At 39.9% G+C, this 19,589-nt stretch overlaps 1 protein-coding gene across 1 annotated transcript; it reads left to right on the top strand.

Annotated features, from left to right (window-relative positions):
* Positions 1-9,854: 9,854 nt before the first annotated feature.
* On the top strand, positions 9,855-17,642 carry LOC308081067 (uncharacterized protein; the record flags this gene model as incomplete). Its single annotated transcript, XM_080457468.1, has 6 exons — positions 9,855-9,903; positions 10,033-10,305; positions 10,577-10,760; positions 11,856-11,920; positions 17,425-17,440; positions 17,545-17,642. Coding segments are annotated over 6 exons (685 nt in total), but the record flags the coding sequence as incomplete, so codon positions are not given.
* Positions 17,643-19,589: the final 1,947 nt, after the last annotated feature.

Here is a 19,589-nt window from a genome sequence, read left to right as displayed (position 1 = left end):
TAATATGTATGTATGTATGTATGTATGTATGTTCAAAGATTTGCACACATTTTCAAGATTAAAAACAAAAATGAGCAGATCTACAAGCTCATAGCGCGGCACAAAGTGATGTGCTATGAGCTTGTAGATCTTGAATAGCCAAAGTATAAAATAATGGTTAAAGTGGTCACACATATGTGTGTGTAACTCATTTAGTCTGTCTATCGGGTGGAAACCTCGATATGTCCAAAACAGTTGCTTTTCAGTATTCAAATTCTAAAGTAGCAGATCTACAAGCTCAAAACTACTGTTGATGCTTTTGTGTGACTCTGTAGTATGATTAAGTATGACATTAGTTTACAAAAAAACACACAAAGTTAGAATAAGGAGAAAAAAGGTTTCTGCAACCATTTCTCTGTGACTTTGACCCTTAGCAGCTTCAGGAGGAGACGGGCCTTGTAGCCCCCCTACCCAGACTGATGAGAAACAGGACATTGACGTATCAGGAGGATGCTGAAGGCCGAACAGCAATCCTGTGCTATGTGCAGGACAACGCTGCAGGCACCTAGAGAGCAGCACTGACGGAACCGCAGCCAGTGAGATCAGAATCAGGTTTATTGTCACATCACAGGTTTACAAGGTAAAAAAGTGGGTGAAATTCGTTTTTGTACATCGTTCCCATCGCAACGTTAATTTCCATAGAAAGAAGAGGGGGGGGGGGGGAGAAGAAGAAGAGGGGTGGGGGGTAAGTGGGAAGGAGATCGAACAAGAGAACAATAGAAGGCCAAACAGGTTATCTACATATTTACAAAGTACCTGAGATAAAGAAACAAACTAAGGTGCCTGAGCATAGCAGCAATGTATGTATACTGTGCATGATATACTTATAGACGTTAAGGTGCTTAGAGAGAAAAGAGCGCAATAAAAAAAAAAAGACAAAAAAGTCAGTGCGTTATACATGGGATTAAGGTGCAAAAGGTCAGTGCGTGTCCACCTACGGGTGGACTGACCCTGGTATAATCCACAAGTAGCTCCATGAGGGAGAGCAACAAAAAAAAGTAATTTGTACCTGGTGTAGTCCACAGGTATGTCCGAGGGGGAGCTAAGTCCAAGTCATTTGTCCCTGGTATAATCCACAGGTGTGTTCAGGAAGAGCCAGAAAAGTCTGCGACCAGCTGGGCAGTACCGCCTATTGTCAGGCTGCTGAAGAGGGCTCATGCCTCATTCAGCATTCTGACAGCAGCCAGGTTGAAATGGCCAATTCTGTCGGAGGTTCCCAATGGGCTGTGGTCCGGTGAAATCCGGAATTACACTCAATGTAAACAGGAAGTAAACGAGGGGGGATAACCCTCGATTCATAGTGTTAATTTAAAATGAGATATTCCTCTGGGTAGAAATGTAAAAAAAAAAAGACATCATCCGGCCGGCGCCAGCAATAGGTGACCTTTTGAAATTCCAGCCCCTGCCTCTCCAAATCCCTCTGCACGTCTCTGCTGAATAATGAGTGAAACCAAATTAAAATGAGTGTCAGGCTAGGTCTGCGGCCAAATACATATCATTTTGGGGGTCCTTGACATGAAAAAAGTTTGAGAACCACTGATATATACAACATACTGTAGGTTTTTTCAAAAAAACTCTTAGGATTCAGAAGACATTTAGAATCCCCCAGAAGCAAAGATTTGAGTTAAAAATAAATAAATACATTTATAATAAATAAAACTAGAAATAGTGCTCCTCGGAGCACAGGTCTCCGCCAGGTCAGGTAGGTTATATTTGCCTCCTGGTGGCGCTATAATAGGCCAATTTGAAAAGGGTGCCATTTTTTCCTAGGCCGTGCACAGCAATCGAACACTGCATTCGTGATTTGAGGCATTTTGTTCTATAAATGTGTTTTGCTAAATTTCACCTGCTGTTGGCTCTATAACAGGCCAATGTTAAAAGGGTGGCATTTCTTCCTCAACATAGTGTGAATGTGTGTGGAAAGTTTCACAGCAATCAGACGCTGCGTCCATGATTTGCGGCATTTTGTTCAAAACGAGGCACAATCTGTAGGAGTCCTGTCAAAAAATGAGTTTTGCAAAAAGCGGCCTCCTGGTGGCGCTATAACAGGGCCATGTGAAACATTTGGGGCAGAGGTTCTGAATTGGCATCCAGGGAGTGTGTGTGCACAGTTTCGCTGCGATCAAGCCAGCGGTGCCGGAGCTTAGCTGTTCACAGACGGACACACACACGGACGGACGGACACACACACGGACGGACGGACGGACGGACAGGGGGCAAAACATACTCTCTCGCCATGCCTTTCGGCCTGGCGGAGACAATTAAGAAGAAGAAGAGCCATTTGACTCTGCTGCAGAGGATGGTGTTTCCCCTCTCATGAAGGGTGAAGGAGAACGCATGGTTGGCCAAAGCTCAACTTTAACCATAACCATGTTTTACAAATGAAGTGACCTCCAGTGAGACCTGGAGATACTGCTGTGGTGCTGGAATGGACCCTTCGCTAAACCCCACCCCAAAAGCGATTGTCCAATGCCAGCTTAGCAACCGTTGTTAGCCTGGCACAGGTCTGGCAAACTTTCGTCACCTGCCATAGCTGTCAATGTTATTTCGCCTGCACAGGCGCACACACACAATCATTTGCAACATAATAGCAAGAATAGGAATACCACGATAACGCAATGGTGACTATGAACCACGTACCCAAACCCGTTTGAGGCTGCTTTTCCCAAGCTGAAATCTGCACTTAAACTACAAGGCTGAATGGCTGTGTTGTTGAACACATACACAGCTTCTTCAGGAAAGTTACACGATACGACTCACTCGCCCAGGTGGTGTCAATAATTGGCTACTATCACTGTAATCGTAACAAAATTCAGAATCACAGCACTGCCTGTTTCGGATTCCGCACGTTAAAGTATATTAATTCATTTGTTCGTCTATTTATTAACTGCTCCTGGCAGTCTTACCCTGCGGTAAATGAAAACTCCTGTTGCAGTCATGGATCAACTTTAACCTGGTGTTTGCACTTTCTCCATTTACGGTCCTTACATCTATATAAACGTTCAGATTTCAAATATAAACTGCTTACCCCATGGCCACGGATGTTGAAATTATACACGGGACTCTCAAAAGTACCCGTATATTCTTTATTGTTCAATAAAAAGCATTTTAATCCGATCAGTGGCCATTTTCTCATAATGTATCAGAGTGCAATACACCTACAAACCGATAGGGTCTCTAGGTTGAAAGTGCATGGAGAAAATGGCCACGATCAGATTAAAATGCTTTTTATTGAACAATACGGATGATACGGGTACTCCTGAGAGCACATACATAAATGTAACATCCGTGGCCATGGGATAAGCACTTTTATATTTGAAATATGAACGTTTATGTAAATGTACGGGCCATAAATGGAGAAAGTGCAAACACCAGGTTGAAGTTCATCCATGACAGTCGTGACAGTTGACCGTGGTGTATCCATGGCTATTACTCCCTCTAACATACATTTCCCATGTTTTTAGTTTATTGAAATAATGTCATGCACATTTGTCCAGTGCATAGCCTACTGCAGGCCTTGTTGACTAGATTTAGAAGAGATTTTGAAGCTCTTGCTCCTGAAATGATCGATTATTTTTAAGGTGAAAAGCCATCATTTAACATGAAAGTCAATGGGTGAGAAGCAAAGTTTGCCAGGCGCTGCCAGGCCTGGGTGTGACTAAATTCGCACCACCAGTCACAGAGTGGAGTGGGTGGGGCTTAGCGAAGGGTCCATTGTCCCCCGCCATTGTCCCTGCATTGTGCTGCAGGAGTTGTGTGTGCATTCACTGCAAAGCAAAGGACCAGTCCAGCCACTGTTTTCCACTGTTATTTTGATTTGATTTTGAATTGTTGTTTATTTGAGTTCATTCATATGAGGTATAGTAGTTAGGCATTGCATTCATAGTGATGTTGTTTTAATTGGTTCTCTCTTCTCCTTATGTTACAGTGTAACCGTGTTCAAGGCCGGGTCCACCCTGTTACACACGCCTTCCTCTCCTCTCTTGGGACTGCGCGGTGGGACCTTTGGTTTGTATTGGTGTGTATGTAAAATCCTGACACTGCATGTTTTTGTATTGACTCTTATATTTTATTATTGCATGAGTTTGGTGCCAGGCCTGTCCCCCTCTCTTTCCTCAATAGTAGACCTTGGTAATACTGTGTATACGGGCCGACCCGCCCTTCCCTATTAGGAGAGTAAGTGTTACTTGTCATTTTATTTTCATAATCCTTGCCTTACTGACAATTGACCTAATATTTATAATAATAATCTATGTATTAGTTATTGTTTAATAAAGTCATGTTCTATTTTTACACAAACTGCCTCTGGTAAATTGTTCCTGTTTAAGGGAAGATGGTCATATTACACCGTGTTGAACATTCTAAGGTTCAGGGGTTCCTCCTGCCCCCTCCACAAGCGGGAGGTGGCGTAGTCAGGCATATTATTTAGCTCCGTTTACTACATGCATGTGGCCTTTTTATTTTGTTTACAGATCTATGTTGTGTCAGGTACGTACAGTAAATATCTATATTCATCAACATGACAGCACTTGAAACTCAGTGAGGCAATGAGGGAGGAGCAGAGAGAAGCAGCAGTCTGTGTGGAAAATCAAATATCTAAGCAATCCTTTATTTCTTTATTCAAAGTTTTGAATAAAGAGTTCTCATATAACTCACAAAGTATAACTTGTAGACTTAACTGGAATTTGGGACTGAAATTGGATTGAACCCAAGATCCTGACATCTGGGCTAAGCCTAAGCCCTAGCATTAATCTGCTACCACCAGTTTAATAACTTGACAGAACAAGATGTGTATTTGTATTGTAATGGTTCATAACTCTGTACACCACTGTCCTGCTGTGAACTGCTTGTAAGACTAATCTCTCAAGAATCAAAGATATGATAAAGTTATTTCCAGTCATAGTAGTATTTCTATAGCAGTATGTTTTAATATGATTTTATATGATTTAATATTTCAGTCCACTCTTTTATTTTCTCTTTTGAACATTGTTCTGCATACCACCAGAGGGCCTCGCCTACCACCGGTTGACAACCGACTGTTTATTGGTCGTTATTCTTCACAATGTCCTAAATCAGCTCACACTTATTCATGAAACCTCATTACAGCCATTCAAGGAGAGTTGCGTCATCTCCGTCCACTTCTTTACTTCTTCTACATAGCCTTTTATTGGCGAATAGTGACAAAGCCCTAAACCGGAAGTTTACGGAATGCATTGGAGTCTATGAGCATCTGTCACTATTTCCAGTTTACATGAACCACGTGACCGACGCTGTTTCTGCCCCCTCAGTGGCAGAACTCTCTAATATAAGGCTCTGCTTCTCATTAGCCTGGGCACCATTCCTTTTCGGGTATATGATCCGGTCGGGAGCAGAAGTTAAAAAAATAAAAAGTGGCCGGATGGGCAGAACCGGAAACACGTCTCACCCCAAAATAGGTCCGAAAATAAAATCGTTGATGCGGCATAGTTTCGCTTATTTTTTAAAATGTAAATGTGCGTGCACTATCCGGAGACTATTTAGCGTCTGTATTATCCCACGGGGAAATTCTATTCCATTTAAATAGGGATTGGGGAACCAAAACAAAGCGGCACCGCAAAACCGGATGGGCAGAATCCGGAAACAGGATTCTTTTTTCTTTTTTTTTTCAGTAGGCGTGGCCTAGACCGGATCATATGGGTCTTTAGTAACAGACACCAGGCTTTCCTCCGAGGTGGAAAGACTGGTGATGCGAGGTTAGCTTCTCATCAGTCCTCTTCTTCCTTCAGTGTACTGTAGCTCCTCCCAGTAGGAGGAGTCATCAGTCAGTCAGTCAGTAAGTCAGTCAGTGAGCAACAAGACAGCATGGAGAGAACATCTCTCTGCCTTCTAGTCTGTGAGTACAAACATACTTTATTATTATTATACTCACTTATTTCATGTAATGTTTGTGACTGTTCATTTTATTCTAACTCGATTATGATGAATTGAGCTTATAGGAATGTATATGTAAAATTACATTTTAAAGTTAAATGATTTTGAGAAGAAATGTTAAGCGTCTAGAATACGCTGCATAGCATTTACACACATTATTTCTCTCATTAACATTAACACTAGCATTAAAGTTAACATTAAGACTAATGTTAACTTTAACAACAGGGCCATATTTAGCAGTGGTGGAAAGTAACTTAGTACATTTACTTAAGTACTGTACTTAAGTACAATTTTGAGGTATTTGCACTTTACTTGAGTATTTCCAATTTCCAATACTTTTACTTCTACTCCACTACATCTCAGAGGCAAATATTGTACTTTTACTACACTACAATTAATTGAAAACTTTAGTTACTAGTTACTTTGCAGATATAAATTATTATTATGAAACATACTTTAACCACTTTAGCCCTATTTTATACCTAGGCTATTTTAAAATAGCAGATCTACAAGCTCACAACGCATTGCATCGCGACGCATTGTGAGCTTGTAGATCTGCTATTTTCAAACATTTTAGTACTTTTACTTTTGGTACTTTTGATTGATACCAATACTTTTGTACTTTTACTCAAGTGCATTTTAAATTCCGGACTTTTACTTGTAACAGAGTACTTTTACATTGCAGTATTGATACTTTTACTTAAGTAAAACATTTGAGTTATTTTTCCACCACTGCATTTTGATGCCAATACTTTTGTACTTTTAATCAAGTGAATTTTGAATTCTGTACTTTTACTTGTAACAGACTATTTCTATATTGCAGTATTGGTACTTTTACTTATTTTGACACTCTATGGTCTACATACAGTGCATGGTGTCAATGCCTTCGGTACACGTCCAGCTACTGTATATATACAGCTCATAATCTACTGTAGATATACAGCTCATAATCTACTGTAGATATACAGCTCATAATCTACTGTATATATGCAGCTCATAATCTGTAGATATACAGCTCATAATCTACTGTATATATGCAGCTCATAATCTACTGTAGATATACAGCTCATAATCTACTGTAGATATACAGCTCATAATCTACTGTATATATGCAGCTCATAATCTACTGTAGATATACAGCTCATAATCTACTGTATATATGCAGCTCATAATCTACTGTAGATATACAGCTCATAATCTACTGTATATATGCAGCTCATAATCTACTGTAGATATACAGCTCATAATCTACTGTAGATATACAGCTCATAATCTACTGTATATATACAGCTCATAATCTACTGTAGATATACAGCTCATAATCTACTGTAGATATACAGCTCATAATCTACTGTAGATATACAGCTCATAATCTACTGTAGATATACAGCTCATAATCTACTGTAGATATACAGCTCATAATCTACTGTATATATGCAGCTCATAATCTACTGTAGATATACAGCTCATAATCTACTGTATATATACAGCTCATAATCTACTGTAGATATACAGCTCATAATCTACTGTATATATACAGCTCATAATCTACTGTAGATATACAGCTCATAATCTACTGTAGATATACAGCTCATAATCTACTGTATATATGCAGCTCATAATCTACTGTAGATATACAGCTCATAATCTACTGTAGATATACAGCTCATAATCTACTGTATATATACAGCTCATATTCTACTGTAGATATACAGCTCATAATCTACTGTATATATACAGCTCATAATCTACTGTAGATATACAGCTCATAATCTACTGTAGATATACAGCTCATAATCTACTGTATATATGCAGCTCATAATCTACTGTAGATATACAGCTCATAATCTACTGTAGATATACAGCTCATAATCTACTGTATATATACAGCTCATAATCTACTGTAGATATACAGCTCATAATCTACTGTAGATATACAGCTCATAATCTACTGTATATATACAGCTCATAATCTACTGTAGATATACAGCTCATAATCTACTGTAGATATACAGCTCATAATCTACTGTATATATACAGCTCATATTCTACTGTATATATACAGCTCATAATCTACTGTAGATATACAGCTCATAATCTACTGTAGATATACAGCTCATAATCTACTGTAGATATACAGCTCATAATCTACTGTAGATATACAGCTCATAATCTACTGTATATATGCAGCTCATAATCTACTGTAGATATACAGCTCATAATCTACTGTAGATATACAGCTCATAATCTACTGTAGATATACAGCTCATAATCTACTGTATATATACAGCTCATAATCTACTGTAGATATACAGCTCATAATCTACTGTAGATATACAGCTCATAATCTACTGTATATATACAGCTCATAATCTACTGTAGATATACAGCTCATAATCTACTGTAGATATACAGCTCATAATCTACTGTATATATACAGCTCATAATCTACTGTAGATATACAGCTCATAATCTACTGTAGATATACAGCTCATAATCTACTGTATATATGCAGCTCATAATCTACTGTATATATGCAGCTCATAATCTACTGTAGATATACAGCTCATAATCTACTGTAGATATACAGCTCATAATCTACTGTAGATATACAGCTCATAATCTACTGTAGATATACAGCTCATAATCTAGGCATAAAATACGGCGCAAAACATTGCATTTTATTCTCTTAATCAGTCATTGTTGAGTTGAGTTTCTATTTAAGAGCCAGGTGCACCTGCACCCCTCTCTCTCCTCTCTGTTCTCCTCGTCTCTGTGCAAAGTCTCAGGGCAGCACCTACTTTTAGTTCTTATTTTTATTAGTCATATTCTTATTAGTAAGAATAATGATGAATTAAAGCTCAAATCAAAGTGCTTGAAGCAGGTACATTTTTCATGTCTGACGGCAAAACGTATTTATGCTTTTGATGCCTCCCAGATGTAGTATGATGTAACACCTCTCTAGTCCAGTTTAAAACCCTCTTGTGCTTTTCATAAATATAGTCCAGTATATGAAGCAAGTATATTATTCACCCAAACTACCGTATTTATGAAAAACACAAGGAGGTATAATTTGAGCAGGATTGATATAGTCTAGCCCCAAATATATAAATTATGATGATGTGTTTTTTAAACATTATAAACTGGACTAAACCCAGTATTCACCCAAGTTACCTTATCTATGAGACTAGAGATGTATTACTAAATGCAGTATATTCTTCTCTTGAGTTGTTATAAACTTCTGATGGCAGAAAACAATATGTAAGACACAAGTGAAGGATTGTATTTATAGAGCATGTTTAAAAACAACCAAGCTTTACCAAAGTGCTGCACTGAGAGTGGCAAAAACGTTTATAGAATAGCAGGTCTACAATGCCTTGTGAGATAGAAAGGCTAGTAAAACGTGTTACATATATTGCTTTGATGCTGATATTCATTTAGGAAGTATTAAGTCGTTTTTTATTAGCACATGAATTCCATACATTCCATAGGGCTGGACCACACGTGGACATAATGACATCATCAACGTGCGACGGGAGCGGTCCCTATATTGAGTGAAAGACTAACTATTTCTAAAATGAATACAATATTTAATGTTTAATTTCTACTTTTAGTTATAGAGGGTTATTATAATGTTAAGGCATATATGGCTTATTAGCCAGGGATCCTTAAAGAATGATTTATGTTTTGTTCAGCAGTCATGACACGCCCAAAACAAGGAGGCCAGTTGTGATTAATGGTTGTAGAAAGAAAACAAGTGTTTGTAAGTGTCCATCTAAAATTTATCTGCAAAAATAATAAAATTCCAAAACTATGACTTAAATGTCTTTATATGACCCCGCCCCCCCTCTCTCCCTCTCTCCCTCTCTCTCTCTCTCTCTCTCTCTCTCTCTCCAGTGGTTTCCATGGTGATAGTCTCAGCAGAAGTTCAGAACAGTGATGATGTTCAGAGAGGTAAGACTGCCTGTCTGTCAGATGATCAAATAATACACAAACATTACAGAACTGTAACAACACATACAGAGTTAATGTGAACATCCAGAACATTAAATCATGTTTCTTCTTTCTCTCTCTGCTCCACAGTCTCTCTCACATTCAGTCCAGACAGAACTCACTTCTTTAAACTTGAGTCTGTCATTCTGAGCTGTGAGGACAGACTGTCTGACTCTACTGTCTGGAGACTGAAGAGAACCGTCAACACCATCACCTCACAGTGTGGAGATGATGGTTTTCACTGGGGGAAGATGAAGAACACAGGATGTCATGTCAAGACCATGGAACCTTCACTAGACACAGGAGTTTACTGGTGTGAGTCTCCAGAGGGAAAGAGTGACTCTGTTCAACTCACTGTGATTGGTACGTTCAATACATCAACAATACAGTGTTCTGTTAAAGGAGCACTTCATCCATTTCCAACCTTATCTTCATATAATTGGTCCTCACTAATGCTCTTAACTCCACTGATTACAGTATGACAGTATGAGTTGACAAAAACGCTTACATTTGGGGAAAGTAAAAAATGGGTGGTGTGCTCCTTTAAAGTCTTTCCTGTTAATACCATCATGTTGGGATCAGACTGATGTAATAAATGTTTTTATTCTAATGTCTAATGTTTCTAATTGTTCAGATGGAGATGTGATCCTGGGGATGCCTGTACTTCCTGTGATGGCAGGAAGTGATGTCACTCTGCACTGCCTGTCCAAACCCTCCTCTGAGCGTCCAGCTGGTTTCTATAAAGATGGATTCCTCCTCAGCACTGAGTCTACAGGACAGATGACCATCCACACTGTTAACAAGTCTGATGAAGGAATGTACAAGTGTCTCATCTCTGACCTTGGAGAGTCACCAGAGAGCAGGATGGATGTGAGAGGTACAAACACACACTTTATATGAGGACTGAGAGGCTGTGCTGATTGGTCAGCTGCTGTATTAACCCTAGGGCTGATATGACAGCTGACCAGTGCAGGATTGACGGAAGGGCTTTAGGTGCTGAAGCACAGGGCACCAACCTTGGGGGGGGGGGGAGTGAAAGAAGACAGAACTATCGCCAAAAAGCGCCAAAATTTAGAAGCAGCGGCTGCTGAAGGAGTCAAACTGTGAAACGCAGCGGTGAAGCGTCAATCTTTCCGCGCCCTCCACTGACAAAACGGTCCTGGGGGGGGGGGGGGGGGGGGTAAGGGTTAATCCGGCCCTGCATGCTGACCAGTCAATACAAGCTAAAGCCATATCTTCTAGGTCTAGGGCAGTTGACCAATACAGCTAAAATGGTAAGGTGAGGTCAATAGTGTGGTTAGTATAACCGTTACACACTCTTAAAGGTGGGCTGTGTGTGGACGGTTCAGAAACCTGCCTACCAGTTACATCATCGATGGGTATTCAGAGCTAAATTAGAAACTACAATCTTTCTCAACCTGTAATGTAATTGTATTTCACCGTTTGTCTGTTTTCTGATGTTATTGTTTTTATGTTTTTATGTTTTGTGTGAGGACTGCGGATGAAAATTAGCATCTTTGCTAAATCCGGTGTATTTACGTTCATGTGACGTTCATTAATATGCTCTGTCCTGTCTAAATAAACAAATAAAGTAAAAAGGAAAGTAAAGGAAAGTTAACATGCTGTAATAGAAGGCATTGATCTTTCATTAATTTAAATGAAAAAAAAAGGAGGGGGGTTTGAAATGACCATCGATATCAGGAATATAAGACTGATATGACTGGTTAGGATAAATGTAGACAACAACTAATTAATTATTCTCTCTCTCTCTCTCTCTCTCTCTCTCTCTCTCTCTCTCCCTCTCCCTCTCCCTCTCTCTCTCCGGCCTCCAAAGACAAAGACCAACCAGACCCTCCCTCATCCTCTCCCCCTCCCCCTCTCTCGCCCCCTCTCTCTCTATCTTATCTTGTGAGGTTGTGTGGAGTCTTCATGGTTCTGATCCTGGGTCTGGGTCTGTGTCTGTGGAAGAAACACAGAGGTATACAACACTTTGATTGATTGATTGAATACTTCATTAGTCATAAATGTAAACATCATGTTGTACATTAAGACATTAAGGCTAGGTTATTGTGTTCTCCTTTTAGTCCTAGAGACTAAACAAAACAATGATTTGTACAGGCTGCTGACATGATAAATGTAGGCCTACTCTTTCCATTGCTTCAGAAACTTTCCCTTATGTACCGTGTGTGTGTGTGTGTGTGTGTGTGTGTGTGTGTGTGTGTGTGTGTGTGTGTGTGTGTGTGTGTGTGTGTGTGTGTGTGTGTGTGTGTGTGTGTGTGTGTGTGTGTGTGTGTGTGTGTGTGTGTGTGTGTGTGTGTGTGTGTGTGTGTGTGTTACAGGCTGTAGGACAGACAGACAGAGTACAGATGTGACGTATGCTGATGTGAGACAGGCTGATCCTCACAGGAAGAAGAATAGAGGTAGAGTCTCTGATCACTGACATCATCATCATTGTTTACATCTCTGTAAGGCGTGGCCGAGACTATGTTTTGTTTTTCTGTCTGTCTGTCCGTCTGTCTGTGAACAGCTACTCTTCGGCACTGTCCGATTTTTCATATTCCATCCTGATTGGCTAGGATTGGCTAAAGTTTGTAGGAGTGGGTCGTTTTTTTTGTAGGTACCCGTCCCTTCCAGTCAAACACACTCCAAGTGGAAGTGCCGTTCTCAAACCATCATCTCATCATCAAGATGTAAAAGGGCTCCGCAAAAAAGAGAGGGCTACGAGAGGCACACCGTGCCGTGCGTTGTGAAATGAGTTGTAAATGGCCTTTTTTTTTTAAATGAATTGATCACATGAACACTAATAGAAAAAACAGGAAAAAAAACAAATTTAAAAAGTAAAAAAACACATTTTGGATTATTACTATTATTATTAATATTATTATTATTATTGTCCTCTCTAACATCAAACAGTGAACACATAGTGAGTGTTCATACAGAGGACTGAAACAGGAGGAAGTTAGTTGTTCTTCACACATTAAAACCTCAACTCATCTTTACCATGGTCTCTTCCTTCTATCTCATTGTTACCATAGCAACCTTAAGTCTGGTGGTTACAGACATGTTTCGATATGACTATGAAGACACACGTGCACAGAATGAGTAGTTTGTTCACAGACTCATGGTGTGGGGGGTGCTATGGGGGGGAGGGGTTGTGTACGCTAGGGCTCGGGTCTGAGGCGCAGGCCTGTGTGTCCTGGGCTAACCTGGGCTAACCTTGTAAAGTGTTGGACTGATGCCCCCCCCCACACACACACCACACACACACACACACACACACACACACACACACACACACACACACACACCACACCACACCACACCACACCACACCACACCACACCACACCACACCACACACACACACACACGGCTGACTGATTATTTTAGTATTTCCATTGATTCAGAAACTTTAGACAGGAGTCATTGATATTGACCTCATCAAAGACAATGTAAACATATTAAACTAGAAAAAGTGCTCCTCGGGGTACAGCACAGGTCTCCGCCAAGTGTGGTAGGTTATTGTGGGTCAGCAATGTTCGTCATTATAGAGGTTTGTGGAATCTGTAGAAGTTGAGGGATTAATATTGATAAAGTTATTGCACGATCTGTAGACGTAATATAAAACAAATGCTATAATAGGCCCATGTGAAAAGGGTGGCATTTCTTCCTCAACCTAGAGGGAATGTGTGTCCAAAATTTCACGGCAAATCAAATGCTGTGTTCATGAATTGAGGCATTTTGTTTAAAACAAGCCACTCCTGCAGACCTTAGATGCCAATCTTAGCCAATCAGGATGGAATATGATAAATCGGACAGATCCATCTTCCATCACATGACTATGGAGATAATGTGTAACGATTTGCGTGATGTCAAAACATAGTGTCGAACACTTTATGCTCAAGCTACTATGCTGGGGAGGAAATGTAATTTCTGTTCTGTTGAGGTAAAGGCTAACCTCTTTAGAGCTTACTGTACTCCCTTATATACTGCCCCTCTATGGGTTAAGTTTAAGCAGGCTAGCTTGTATAAACTTCAGGTTGCCTATAATGACTGCTTGCGTCTACTGATGAGAAAACCTAGGTGGAGCAGTGCTAGTGAGCTGTTCTGCAACCTGGGTATTAGCACTTTTCAAGCTCTTCGGAGAAATCTAATGTATACATTTATGTGTCGGTTGAATGAGTCTCAGAACTCTATTATTGGATTATTGGTTAATCCCTGCCACAGTGATACTCGATATCAGTCTCCTTTCTGGGAACACTGGTACGATTGCCTTATTTATAGCTGATGTTTTACGACTGTACTGTCTAATATTTTTTTGTACTTTTATATGTTTTTATGTGTCTTGTTCTTATTGGACCATGTGTCTGCTAAATAAAGAAGAATATAGTCTCGGCCACTACTTCGGCCTGGCAGAGACAATTATGGTTCTTAACTATAATAACAATGAGGTGTGTGTGTGTGTGTGTGTGTGTGTGTGTGTGTGTGTGTGTGTGTGTGTGTGTGTGTGTGTGTGTGTGTGTGTGTGTGTGTGTGTGTGTGTGTGTGTGTGTGTGTGTGTGTGTGTGTGTGTGTGTGTGTGTGTGTGTGTGTGTGTGTGTGTGTGTGTGTGTGTGTGTGTGAGGCGTGTGCGGCGAGGCGAGCAGGGGAAACTCTTTCTTATTGGCTTTTCATGCCTTTTTGGGTCGTATTCTGGTTCTTCATGTCGTGAAGTCGGGGCTTTTGTGAATATTTAAGGGCGTGTTATTTAAATGACGCTCGGTTTCAGCCGTGACATTTATCAAGGCTCCGACCTGATGTACGCTAGGATCGCCTGTATAGGATCCTTTGATAAATGTGACTTCGACGTTGGTGTACGGCCGAATATATGGAAAAATATAAGCCGGTTTATACGCTCTGTTGATAAATGAGGGCCAATGTCATCACATTTATTGTGTTGTTTACTCCATTCTGTCAGTTTTAGAGAACCAGCAAACGTGCCCCGTGCTGGTGGACATTTGTAGAACCTTTTTCATGCTCAAATATGTGTGTGATAATCAGAATGTATTATAACATTACCATATGTATATCAATCAGTGTGATTGGTCCATCATGTGATTATGTTAGACTGTGTGCACGAGACAACGCCAATCCCAGAGTCTCCCCCGTACCTTTAGTTTGGTTTCAATTGGCCCCGATTCACTAAGCAATTTACGACCATATTTTGATCTTACCGGCATATATATAAAAAAGAAAAAATATGTCAAACGATGTATTGCTTGTAGCGTAATATATCCACCGCTTTTTATTTATTTTGTAGGCTATTCAGTGGCGGAACAACTGAAAGGTAGGCACGGCACACTGATCAGGCCCCCCAGCGCGGACACAGCCCACAGCCACAGCGCGGGGCACAGCCACAGACACAGCGCGGGGCACAGCCCGTGCGAGCGCGGAGCGTGCGTGCGAAAATGTGCGGGTTTCGGTCGGATTGTGTTGGTTTTTGTGTTACTTTATTTGGGTTTTAGGGTTAGGGTGAGCTTCCAACAGTGTGTTGGGGTGAATTGCCTCGAATATATTTGCAGTTCCATGTAAGCTGGTGAATCTCTGGGAAAGTTGCTGAGAGGCGGAGAGGTGGGGCACGCAAAGTGCGTCTATTTCTAATAAAATAAAGGTCCATGTGATCCGACGGCCCGGGCCCCCGGAGTCCCGGGCCCGTACGCGGCCGCCTACCTGGCCTACCCGGACACTCCGCCACTGAGGCTATTAGTTGCATTTAGAGCTGAATTATTAGGTCCCTCAGTGTGATGGCCAGTTTCGGGCATGCGGGCCGTCTCAGCCAAAGTGTCACGTAATAATGAAAATAGACTATCATGCCTAATGTCACTGCGGAGGCACTGACGCACTCCAGGCTCCAGGGTCCGCGCAGTATTAATTTATAATACTGTAGGCTACTGTATATTGATCACATGAACACCACACACAATAATAGCCTAATACATCTTACTGAGGAAACTATAGTGGATGAAAGCTGTGTCCAGAAGATCCATTCCGACGTAGGACAGTGATATATTAATCCAAAATTAACTAATTTAATCAATAAGCTCTGGTCCATAATCAGATAGCAGCGTTCTACTTGTATGCTGGATTTCATCATCTTTTTACCTCGGTAAAGGTGCACAATGTTCATTAGAAAAGGCTTACATAATATACTTTCCACGTTTTATTAGCCTTTTATTTGGTCATGGGGTTAAACCTTGTAAACGTCTTTATTCTCCTTAGACATGAGAGCATTTATTACTTGATCCATCGTGCGATCGAAGGACTCGCTTCCAGACAGAACAGTTGTACAAGTTGACGAAGTTGACTGGAAGTTGACTTCCATATACAAGACTAAATAAATCTAAAATCCCCACCAGACCAGGTTGCCTACCCAGGGTTATGCCAATCGGAGTCTGCGTTCATGATTTGTGGCATTAGTACAAAATGGGCTCCTCCGGCAAACTTTGAAAGCCTGAATATTGTTAGCCTCATAGCATAATTGCCTAAGTCATATTTTATCTGCTTCACGCTGCCGTACTGCCTCTGTCCTCAGCCTATCAGAATGCATGTTACATTCACCCTGCCTTACTGCCTCTGTCCTCAGCCTATCAGAATGCTTCTTACATTCACCCTGCCTTGTTGCCTATGTCCTCAGCCTATCAGAATGCTTGTTACATTAAAAAATCACTTTCTGCCTAATCTATTTGACTTAGGCAGAAAGTGATTTTGGAATGTAACAAGCATTCTGATTGGCTCAGAACATAGGCAACAAGGCACAATGAAGCAGCAGTATTAGGAGACCAAAAAGTGACTTATAGGCAATTATGCTATGAGGCTAACGATATGAAACTTTTGACAGATACATCTTGATCACATGACTTCAGAGATAATATGTGAGTTTTGGACAAAATCTGTAGGAGTGAAAACATAATCCCTCGTCTTTGGCTGTTCTGGCCTGAGGGGAATAAAATACATAATTAAAGAATAATAACTAATAATAAATACTAAAAAAGAAAACAATTTGAAATGTGCACACAGTTGAGTTAGTATCTCACAGTATATCACATGTAAGAGGCATAATGTGACATTGCAGGGATGATGTGTGGCATCGTGTCAACAGTACTGTATATCAGTGTGTAGTACTGTAGTGGTATATATATATATATATATATATATATATATATATATATATATATATATATATATAATACAAAGTTTGAATATGACATACATCTTGATCACATGACTTCAGAGATAATGTGTGCCGAGATTTAGACAAAAGTTGTAGGAGTTGTAGCAAAAAGTGTTTTGAACGTAGTAAAATGTAGTAAAATGTAGTAAAATGTAGTTGACACAAATGTCTGGACTCTGGAGCATTGCTATGACAATAACTTGGCATAGCAATTATGAAGGATTAAAGATGTACATATAACTAACTATATGTGTCTTTTTTATTTATTTACAGGTCTATGCAGTGACAGGTACGTTCAGTAAAGATATATATTCATCAACATGACAACAGAATATATTACATCTGGTTAATACTTCATTTATGTTAATTATACTGTATATCTTTTAATTACAGACGTGTTCAGTCTCAGGGAACCAATCAGGGATCCTCTGCAGTCCAGATGACCAATCAGATTGCAGCTCCTGATGATCCGTACGATAAACTGCAGCACGGTCAGTCTTTCAACCAATCATGTTGGTTTATGGAACTTCTGACAACTAGTTCAGTTGTTCTCATTTTAATCTAGAATAATTTAAACTTTAAAGCTGAAAATAGGTTTATTTATTTACCTTTAGTCTACACAAGTGACTATGAAGAACTCCCTCCACGATCGTGACCATGAAAATGGTAAGTACATGATATTTAAAGTTATTCATCATTTGAGGTCAAGTGGTTGTTGAGTAAATGTCCAGTAAACAGAGATATCTGTGAATTATTAAGATAGAATGAGAATTTAACTCGATGAACAACAAAACCCTGACAACAAACTGAGATGAAAATACCTGACTGAACATATTCATCTAATGAACTTTCAACTCATATTTCAGTCCCAGAATCTTCAAGACGTCGACATGCAGCTGATCCAGTTTATGCAAATCAGGATTGAGTCAACATGAAGCTCTTTGATAATGATGTGGAGGTAATGACTTATTTTCTATCGATTACACACCCCATGAAGCCTTGAATTCATGGAGAGTTTTAGTTTTATGTCTCATTCCTGAGACAATACTGTAATGAGTGGCGGTGGCTCCGGTAGGAGACACAAAGTGTCAACTTTGAGTCTCCTACCGGATACATTAGCATCTTTCCGCTGGTCATCAAATTATTGTCTCAGGAATGTGACAAAAAACTAAAAATCTATATGAATTCAAGGCTTCATGGGGTGTGTAATTGATAGAAAATAAGTCATTTAAGTTGTATATTCCACAGTTCATGTAAAGTGTTACCACAGCAGATAAAATGCAGGCTACACAGCATGTTTAAAGGGATACTTCACTTTCTAACATGTTTGAGGTCATTTTAACGTCTACTCAAGATTTTGTGTTTCACCACAGATAGTTTTAAGTTGCTTGATTCAGTATTTACATATTTGATATTCATTTTATCAGACACGCCCCCTTCCTATACAAACCCATTGTAACTTCAAACTCAACTTTAATAGATAGATTCATGGCTAAACACCCGTCCTTGATTCTGGTGACTGATATTGTCCATCTGATGCGTGAGGGAGCAGTGTTTCTTCATTACATTACATTACAGTCATTTAGCAGACTTCTTTAAAAAAAACCCATTTATTTTATTTATTTATTTTTCCCCAAATAATATACAAAATAAATGAAAAAAGTAATTGAAAAAACACTGAACCAGGTTTCTGTTGAAAATGAGACCTCTGGTTTCAATGATATTACCTGTCTAATTAATTAATTAATTTCGGCCGAAGACGAGGGATTATGTTTTCACTCCTGTGAGTCCGTCCGTCCGTCAGTTAGTCTATCCATCTGTCCGTGAAGAGCTAATCTCTGGCACCGTTTGACCAATCTGTGTGAAACTTTGCACGCACACTCGCAGTAGGCCAAGTTCAAATTGGCCTCATGGTGGCGCTATAACAGGGCTCTTTACGCTTTAGTCTATAACTCTGAACCTTAGGTCATAGTTCTTTTTTTTCCCTGGATTCCTTTGATCATGATGTAACCCCCATATAGATTTTCCGCCATTTTGTTCCACTTTTTGCTCCTAATCCTACAGATTGTGTCAAAAACTCACACAAATCGGTACAAATCGTTACACATCATCCTTGTTGTCACGTAATTATGATGTCAGATGCCAGGTTCATTTGTTGACCTGACATCCTATAGTGATATTCTACTGTTTAGACTGATGATAGGTTCTTGGTTTACTTATGATCCTAGATTACTATTTCTATGCATTTGATATTATTACCTTGTGAACCACACACAGTCACAGACAGACAGGACAATCAATACAGAGACAACAGAACAACACAACTAGATAAGTACAGATCCCTACCAGGCCAGGTTGCCTACCCAGGGCAGTATAGTGATGCGTGGGTCAACCTATCATGGTTCTGATAAATGACCATCCTTATTCCTTATTAAGGC

The sequence above is a fragment of the Gymnoscopelus braueri genome (genome assembly GCF_963280865.1).
Source record: "Gymnoscopelus braueri genome assembly, contig: SCAFFOLD_148, whole genome shotgun sequence".
Classification (NCBI taxonomy): Eukaryota; Metazoa; Chordata; class Actinopteri; order Myctophiformes; family Myctophidae; genus Gymnoscopelus; species Gymnoscopelus braueri.
This window is presented reverse-complemented; position numbering and strand designations above follow the sequence as displayed.